This window comes from Protomyctophum parallelum (assembly GCF_964188405.1).
Source record: "Protomyctophum parallelum genome assembly, chromosome: 3".
NCBI lineage: Eukaryota > Metazoa > Chordata > Actinopteri > Myctophiformes > Myctophidae > Protomyctophum > Protomyctophum parallelum.
In genome coordinates, this window is record NC_139698.1 from 29,393,280 (window position 1) to 29,403,279 (window position 10,000).

Genomic DNA, 10,000 nt, shown 5'->3' on the forward strand with positions numbered 1-10,000 from the left:
GTGACTTTAAGTTGTTGTTCTGGTAACGGCCGCTTGGAGGCGCCCGTCTCCCATTGTGTGTCTCTGCGCCGCTGGGACAGAACTAGTTGACGTCAGACCTCAGCAGGAGCAGCCTGTCTCTCTGCTAGTACACAGTGTTTCTACACAGTAGGCTACTATCAAATCAATTAATAATATATTTTGTCTCTAAAAAGTGTCTAGTGAGTGTCTCTCTCAAATACATTCAGTGAGACATGGAGGAATATGGAGGACAATGATGGTGGTGGACTTTAGACTGTAACTTACTTGCGCACCATCATCTATGAAAATGTGTTCTGCTCGTTTAACGTGGATTACAACAACAGCCGCACAATGAACACCTGCGCCTTTCTGTTGATTTTAACCGTTCAAATCTACGCTGATGGTATTGAGGAGGGACCAACAGGTAAGAACATTTAATTCTGTGTTTTTTTGCTCTTCATGACGAGCGCAGCTGGGAAGTTGTGCGTCTTGATTTGGAGACAGTTTGCTTTGGTCTGGATTGAGTGCGTCACGGAGTGGACGATATTCTAACTTTGTATGACTAATTTAATAGTTGGAAATTATGAGACAATAACGTCAAGAAGCAAAGGGGAAGAGCTTCTGTCGCAATCATTTTAATTGCTAACCTCTTTACAGTAAAAGTGATCTAATAAGTTTGTTGGTATTTCTCAGTTTCCTCTCCTTCCGTGGCATCGCGCGCTCTATCCTTGACGTTTCCTGACCTGACTGTCAGGTCAAAGTGAATTGGCTCTCAAACATTTTCATTAAGGGCCCAAAATAGATAACTGTTTAACTGTTCCTTATTTAGCTTCCCCCCTGGAATCCATGGGGTGCGTATTTAACCTTTTTCATTCAAGCAAATGGACAGTCTTGGGGATTTGATGGGATGTCTGGAAAATACTTGATAGATAGGCCTACTGGCATTCAGTGCATGGGAACATCATGATTATTTGAGAATGATTGAAATTATTCCAATTTCAATTCTTTGCATGTGTTTCCAGATTGTAGGGATTTCAAATGTATGCCTAATTTTTTGAATACTTCAAACTAATACTTAATATCAAATCATATATGGAGTTATGGAGAGAATGAGAGAGTACACTACAATTTAACTTTTGGGAACATTGTAAAATATGTTTTCCAGCAAAGGAAGGATTGCATTGATAATGATTACAAAAACAATTTAATGTTATTTTTGCCACCTGGTGTCAAAGATATTATGTAACCACTAACCTCTGATGACAATGATGGGATTGATTTTAGGTATTTCTAGACTGACTGTGTCTGACTGTGTCTTCAGTCTTCACCATTGTCTTTGAAGCTAGATTTTGATAATGCAATAATGCTTATGTTTTGGTATTGGCTTTATGTTTTGGTATTGGCTTATGTTTTGGTATTGCACACACACACACACACACACACACACACACACACACACACACACACACACACACACACACACACACACACACACACACACACACACACACACACACACACACAGGCGACATTGAATTCAGTTTGTATGGAGTGTGTACATGTGAAAGTTGTTGTAATAAATAAACAATGTGGCAATCTTACATGTATAACTCGGATGCTCTTTGATGAGAACAAGCAGCATTTATCACACTGCAGCAAAAGCCAGGCTGATGTGTGTCTGTTCTTGTTTATAAATCTCCACACGCATCTCTTGGCTTTTAGTTCTCATGTATAGGCTCAGTGTTCAGTGATGCATCAACACACAGTCATTGGTGCTGTGAGTGTATTTTCAAGAGGTGAGCAAAGCAGATCATTAAGAGGAATGGACTGAAACGTAGAAAGTTAAAATTAAATCGCACACAGATAATTAAAAGCGCTTATTGGCATGGCAATGCTTCACCACATATCTGTCAGGTACCGTCAACATGAATTGCCATGCCTATTTTGTTTGCTAACTGGGGTGTTGCGATCTGCACCGTCTGTGCATGCTAAATTATAATTCCCACCATTAGTCAATAATAGTTGTGTTTGCTGTTCACTTACACCACTTATAGCAAGACAAGTTTGTATAGCACATTTCAGCAACAAGACAATCAATTCAAAGTGCTTTGCATTTGAGATGGTGCAACAAAAGCATTCAAATACGATTACAGTGCAGAAGAAAATTACAAGTGCAAAATAAATGATAATAAATAAATAAATAAAATACTCAGACACAATAAGGCAGTTGCAAAAGTTAAGGTCTTTATCTTTGGTGCATAGAAAGTGAACGCTCCTCCTCCCCATTTAGTTCTGAATCTGGGGACAGAAAGTAGACGTGACCCCAGTGACCTGAGAGCTCTGGGTGGTTCAGGATGTAGTAGTACCACATTAGACATTTTCTGTACTTTGGCCCCAAACATGCTTTATAAACCAACAGTAGTATTTTGAAATAATTTATTTGACAGACATGGAGCCATTGTAAAGATGTACGAACTGGAGTGATTGATAGCAATATTACTTTTCACATCATTTATTATAGCAGGAGGACTTCCGATTTATTACATCACAATTTAGTTAATCCAGAGCGATTTACAGTAAGCAAGAACAACACATGGTAATACTTATATAGTCAAAGTCATCAAGGATCATAAGTAAGCTAAGAACCTAGCATCCGTCGTCAAACAGTAGAATATCTGTACAATGAAACTATAAATATAAGTATACACTATCAATGCTAGTATCATAGTATGTCTACATAATATGCTATCTAAATTACATAATTTTAGCCTCTGTGTACGCTTACAAGGTCATCAAGGCTAGGGCAAGTGCTACGGGCAAAGGTGAATAATCAGGAGCAGCAGGTAAGATGTAGAGGAACCACACTATTCATCTCAGACAGTTCTACTTCCTGCTGAACAGACACCCTGGGTACATTTTCTGTACCTGAGATCTGCACATAAAATCCATATTTGCCATATGTTTCATTTGTGTACTTCAGCCTTGGTGGTGACCTATTGGCTCGTTAGAAATAAAAGTTGATGCTGAAAATTGAAATAAAATATGTGGTGGGGTTGATGGATGAAAATGGAAATAAAATATGTGGTGGGGTCTTACGGTGTTGAAATGTCAAGGACATGAAAGACCACTGTTTCCTGGGGTGGGCTATCTGCTATCTCTGTGTGATATTTCATGGTTTAACTTCCACTGCTCTGTTGTGTCTGAGAGGAACAGGATGAATAGTCACTGACCATCAGTCCTCTTCGCTCTTACCGTGGAATGCTGTTGTCAGCATGGTGTGATCTGGAACAATTGTCCTTCTGTGTCACAAAGGCTATCTCCTTTCCCAGTTAAATTAAAATGAAAGCATGCATGCATGGATGGGTTAGCACTGTCTGGCAGTCTGCTGCGGTAAATGAGGAGGGGTTATGGCCTGAATAATCACATGTGAGATCCATCATCCTGGGTCACATCTTCGTCAGACCTGCCGAAGATACATAGAAATTCGAAACGTTGTATTTTTTTACCTGCACCCTGTAAATTGAAAAGGGCTTGAACTGTCTGTGATGCTCCAGTGTCTTCCTTCCTATATGCATGTGTTTCCAGTTCAAAACTGCTACTCAGCCAATTTAGTGAAGCTATAGACCAATCCACAGATCGCTGCCCTATAGTGCCAATCGACTACTTGACATACCGTACCACAGTTATAATGTCTGTAGAATCGTTGATACTTAAATTTTAAGTTAATTTTAAATTAACTGGAACAGGACATGGGTATGGCTTGTTATGCACAGAGCCTGTTTCTCCAACTCACTACTACTACTACATGCCTTTATAAGGTGTACAATATATCAGAGCCTTGCAGAGGTGTGCTTACTGTTCAGAAAAGGAAAGGAAAGTGTTTGCAGAGAGAGCAGGTCTCCGGCTCTGAAGTGTGAGTGGGTGTGGGTGTGTGTGCGTGTGCATGCAATATCCTAAAACAGGGATAATTTGCCAACACTGCAGGTATCTGTGCTCAGTCATATCAGAGTCCACTGGCTGATTCTGTACAGGGCAGGCTAACAAAGAGCTCTGAATGGAACCATTCTGAGGGAGGGAGCTGGGCAGACCAGGGGAGATAATTATATGTGACACACATTATCTTGGCAAGGTCTCTTCATTGTAAGTGCTTTATCGAGGGGTCAGGAATCATGACCTGCCATTGGTCCAACAAGACAAGTGGGGGACTCCCCACTTGTCTTGTTGAACCAGATAAGAAAAGAGTTAAGTGAGCGTGAAATATTATTCAAAGTGGGGGATGAGCATGGTGAGATTCACTTTATTAGGACAGGACAGTAGAGAGAGAGGACACTGAGGTTCAGAGAGGGAACAACATTGCAACTCAGGTCACCATGAGGGAATCGAGCCGGGTACATTTTGATTACGCTGTTGCTGCACTATCTGGTCAGCCAATGGAGCACGCCCAACTACAGCTTTTAATCAACATACTTTGATTGACTGAATAGTTTATTAGACATAAATGTAAAAACAGTCAACAGAGTACAATTTAAGCGTGTGCGCGTGCGTGTGTGTGCGGTGCGCGCTGTAAAGTGTGTTCATATTCAGCAGGGGTTGACACTAAGTGTTGCCCGACTGCCTGTGGCAAGTACATAAAATGTTCGGGCAGGTGGAGTTAGCTTTGAGGTTGCCCGTCGGGCAAGTGCGTTTGAGTGGAGAAGCAACTGTCTTTAGTTCGCTACAACTATACAGCGCAAGATGTCTGTGGATTTTGAATTTGCAAGTAAAGTATGAACTGTAAATGTACTTTTCCAGCAAGTGGACATGACCTTTAGACAACTAGAAAATGACCTGTATTTGTCCTATGGGCAAGTGCCTCTAAGACCTTAGTGTCAACCCCATCACTAAATATTCCATTGATGGACAGGTCTGAAATGACAGCATTATTATAGTCATTATTATGCAGCGTAAAGCATCTGTTATACCTGAATAACTGATGTGAAATGTATCGCCTGCCACAGACGAGAGCCAGGGCTGCAGGCGATGAATGAGATGAGAGAGAAACTACTGTGTTTTAGTCTAAACAGCAAATACACACGCGCACGCATGCATGGACACACAGAGCTGTATGATCCAATGAAGGAAACACAGAGATGCAGGCGTTTCAGTCTCTGTAGCTCCTCCAGGCTGCAGAAAGTGAGTCTGAAAGACCAGAGGAGATCGGAAAGGCTCTCCTGTGCACTTTACATTTAGCCGCCCTGTTCGCCAGGTTTCACTTCTTTTCCCTCCGTCGGCATCAACACAATTTTAACCACGCTAAAATTCTAGCTAAACACAACGGAGCGCTGTGGACAGGAAGTGCTGTGGTTCAGAGCGGTTGTGACTTGTGAAGCTGCCCTTATAGTATTGTGTGAGATGCCTCCAGTGAAACCTGAAACCGACGCATTCACAGGAAAGTCAAAACAGTCACTCCGGGCCTCTCTTCCCCCTCCCTGCTTGTGTAATGGTATATGTCTCCTGAATGAATGACTATTGTTTGACATGAGGATCTTTTGTGTGATAATGTTGGTAGAGATTTGGGCAGCCGGAAGTGATTCAGGTTGAAGTGAGATGGAACAAAGGCAGGGCCTATTGATTTCTCCAACACAGAGAGGCGTGTCAGAACAGTCCCTTCACTCCGTTTCACTAGTGAGAAAGGAAACAAAGACATGTGCAGGTCATCAGAATGTGGTGTCATCATGTAAAAGCGGGCTTTGTTTTATTATTGTTATTATTTGGATTATTCTTAGCATTTTTGAAGGGCGCTAGCCCCTCCTATGCACAGCTTTGTGTGTATGTCCGTTTGAGCACGGAATGGGTTTGTAGCACGGAATGTGGTGATTCGATTGGCTGAGCACGGAATGTGATGTATGATGATTTATGATGATAACTAGCGCCCCTCACTTCACACGAGTGTGATTTTTGACTTTATTTTGACAGGATAGTGAAGAGGGAAAATAAAGCAACGGCAGTGAGAATAGATCATGGCATGCGTTCAACACAGATCTCCAGCCAGAATCTATCAAACCAAGTGACATTGTGGTTACTGGCATGACTCGCTAACCTAACCGGCCAGCTGCCGTTACAGCCTTTATTTATTTATACAAATCAGCAGGAAGACAGTCTGGGTCATTACTTGCGCAAGCAGAGCGCGCAAGTACTGCGATCGGCTGGGTATGTCGGTGTTGTCCACCGTATGCCGGTCCACCGGCCAATAAGGGACCACCATTCTTGATGGTAGACGTAACTAAGGTACGTTTGGTGATCGGCTTGGTATGTATGTATAGCATGATTGTATAGGATGTTTGTATGTCGGGGTAAGAATGGTGGTCCCTTATTGGCTGTTGATGGTGACGTAACTAAGTGTATTGAAAGATTTTAACGGAAAAATCCACTCCAGCCATGCCAGGTGTTTTTCTCTCTGGGTCTAAAGCTCCTAAAGATGGTAAATGGTAAAATGCCTAATTTTAGCCAGCAGATGGCACTTTGCCTGTCAATCATCTTCCCTGCGCCGCTACCCAGGGGCTGAAGCGCACTTGTTAGAGCCAAATTAATCAGAAACCCCAGACCACAGAAAATCTACACAATGTTCAAAGTTCATGTTTTTGAGTGCAATTGAGGTCAGAAACCCTTACAAAAAATACAGACAGCAGGATTGCTCAGCTGCCTGGTGTTCCTGAGAGCTGAAAGGGAGGAGAGGGGATGGGGAAGAGGAGGTGGGGGTTGGGGGGTGTGAAGGCAGGAGAGGAGAGCAGGTGATCACTCTAGGAGACGTGGACATTATGGGTGTCTTATGATGGACGCTGGAATGGCCAACAGCGTCTCATTTGAGGAGCTCAAGGCCCTGATGGGCCTCAGCCTCTGTACAACAGCAGGCTCTGGCCCTGATGGGCCTCAGCCTCTGTACAACAGCAGGCTCTGGCCCTGATGGGCCTCAGCCTCTGTACAACAGCAGGCTCTGGCCCTGATGGGCCTCAGCCTCTGTACAACAGCAGGCTCTGGCCCTGATGGGCCTCAGCCTCTGTACAACAGCAGGCTCTGTTTGTGTTTTCATTAACTTAAACCATAAAGAATGTAACCATGCTCGCCCATGGAGACTACTGTTGACAAAGAGTTCAAACAGAGGCATACTTAGTGCAAAACCTGTGTGTGTGTGTGTGTGTGTGTGTGTGTGTGTGTGTGTGTGTGTGTGTGTGTGTGTGTGTGTGTGTGTGTGTGTGTGTGTGTGTGTGTGCGTGTGCGTGTGCGTGTGTATGGCATGCATCATACATGCAAGCTTATGTGATTACTCCCACCGCATGTAAATATTTATTCTGCCATCCATGTAGTGCAATGTGAATTATGGCTTTTGTTGGTGTTGTTTTCCACCCTGCAAGACATAAATAGACATGAATAAAAATAGAGTCTAGAAACGTATATCATACTTATGACCTACTGCTGATGAATACATAGCACTGCAGAGATCAGGAGCAGACCTACTGCAGGATGCAGGAGCTCATCTGTCTCTAGAGAGCTCTGTAGAACACAGATCTTCAGCCGGGAACCGACTGCTCTGAGGTCTGTGACTTGTCCTTTGTCTGGTGGGTCAGCTGGGCTAATTATGAACCAGCTTAGACTGGGATTATGACTGGAAGTAGGCTGATCACAGGGGACAGGAAAAAAGGCATTAGCAGCTGAATGATGTTTATGGCTTTTACTCTGCTTAGCACTGGTGTCATGTGACCAAAATACAGCTGACAATGGAAACCTGTTGATGCAGAGATGTGTGGGGAAAGGAGAGAGGAGGTAGTCTTGTCACAGTACCAGTGGCTTATCTACAATAAGACGAGGACAGGCCAAATCCATTTCTGCCTGGCCAAAATCCATACACTGAGAGTGTGACGACGACGACACCACATCTTGCCTGCCCAACATGTAGTTCCTGGAATCGCCTCTGCACAGTATATTTGCACTTATGTGAAATTTGTCCTATGCATTGAACTAATCCTAACTATTAGGAACAGTGTGTGTTATTAGTACAGCACCCGGGGAGCAGTTAGGAGTGACGGAGGTGAACCGGGGACCTTCTGAATCCCAGACGGCCTCTCTCCTCATTCAGCTACATCCAGGGGCATGCACAGATACACAGTGTGGTGCTAAAGCACCTGCCCTTTTGCACTTTGGACAGCAATGTGCCCTTTTGAAAGTTAGTTTTTTGTACATTTTATTTTTGTTTTTTACAGTGTACACAGTATGGGGCCCATCATGCCCATGGTGACATTGTTCAATTCTTGATTAAAAGCCTGCTGCCAGATTTGCTTGCGTGGCATGCCGCATGCCGTCTACCGTCTTGCACCACGTTGCATAATTTGTTTCAACCTAATTACTGCATGGTAATATCTCAACTGTACTTTGTCCCTGAGGCATTTTAGAAGAGTTTGCCTTACACCATCAACTCTTGAACAACGTGCAGGCGTCTCTCACCGGCGAGTTTGTAGGCACACTATTTTTTTGGTGGAATGTAATTAATGTTCTCATTAGCTGAGTGAATGAGCTGAAAGGCGAAACTGAAAGGCAGATACCCTTGGGGAGCCTTGTCGACGGAGGACCTCCGCTACTGCTACTGAAATGTATTGTCTGGGTTTGGCACGAGATACAAATAGTATTGGGACAATCATTTTTTTTTACTCTTTAGCTTTTTTCATTCTTTATTTTGTTTAGGTGCACAGGCTCTCCAACGTCTGGCTTTCAGACATGACGTCATGTGGCAGCCAACTCATTTAAGCATGATGTAACACAGCCATTTGCGCTGGTCTTACCTTATGGAGAAGTAATGCAGGGTTGTTTTCCTCAGCCAAGCCTTCTGAAGCCCATCAGAGGGAGAGCACAGCATGGCAGGCTAACTCAGTCACCTCAGAAATAACTCTGCCAGAACAGTACTCAGACAGGAATGTCTGGACTTTATCCACTACAGACAAGGGTTTAGGGGCGGCGGTGGCTCAGGGATAGAGTGACCCGATCGGGGGTCATCCCTATGTTCCCCAGGTTCTAGGTTCGAACCCGGACTCCCCCAGAGTTGGTGTTGAAGTGTCCTTGAGCAACACACTGAACCCCTAATTACTTGCGATGTGCAGGTTGGTGCCTTGCATGGTTTCCTCTGTCATCGGTACTGTGTGTGAATGGGTGAATGTAATGCACAATCTATGTAAAGCGGCTTGGATAAAGGTGCAATATAAATGCACCGTTTACCATTTATACACAGGCTACATAGGAAATAGTCAGAAGAGGGCACAGTGTTCCTTTCAGGTATTCTTTTATTTGTATGCTTTATTTCTTAGATAGGAGAGTTTAAACTAGAGCGACAGGAAGCCAAGGACAGAGAGGAGAGACATGTGAGACAAGAACGGGAGTTTGATTCAAACTCGGGTCCTTTTAGTTCACAAGGAGCACATGGTCTGTGTACTACTGTACTAACTGGCTGAGCCACATGCACTCTTCCAGACATTACTTTTTTTTAAGTGGTGCAACCACTCCCTTACGGAGCTATGTGTGTGGCTGGGTGGCTGGCTGGGTAGCTGCCTGCGTCTGAGCACGAAAATAGCATGTTTGTTTTTCACCACCTGTGCGCAACCTAACACACACACAAACACACGCACATTGTAACTGTATATATGATGATTTTGGGGCGTGCCAGTACAGTACAGACTCAGAGACTGTAGTACAGTAGAGGGTACAGTAGAGGGACCCCCACACGGTAACTGTAATTTCTCAACCGTTTCGGACGTGGGGCGGCTCGCTGGAATCGGCCCGGCCCCCTGGGCCCGTTCCTGGGGGTCTGGAACTTCCGGGGACCCCCTTGGGGACCTCCACACAGAGTTGCACCACAAATTTTTTACTTTTACTTTCCCCTACATTCTTTCCCCTACAGACAGATGGCGGCTGATACTGAACAGGCAAAGGAAGAGAGTGAGGGAGGGGAGTTGCTTTGATCGGGTCATGGCGCTGG

The 10,000-nt window shown here is 44.0% G+C and overlaps 1 protein-coding gene across 1 annotated transcript in view; it reads left to right on the forward strand.

The window, feature by feature from the left end:
* Positions 1–126: 126 nt before the first annotated feature.
* Positions 127–10,000, forward strand: part of LOC310856103 (receptor-type tyrosine-protein phosphatase U-like) — a 152,864-nt gene continuing 142,990 nt past the window's right edge. The window contains exon 1 of the mRNA XM_083761325.1: positions 127–424. Coding sequence (XP_083617451.1) covers positions 352–424 — 73 coding nt within the window. The 5' untranslated portion in view covers positions 127–351. The remainder of the gene's footprint in view (positions 425–10,000) is intronic.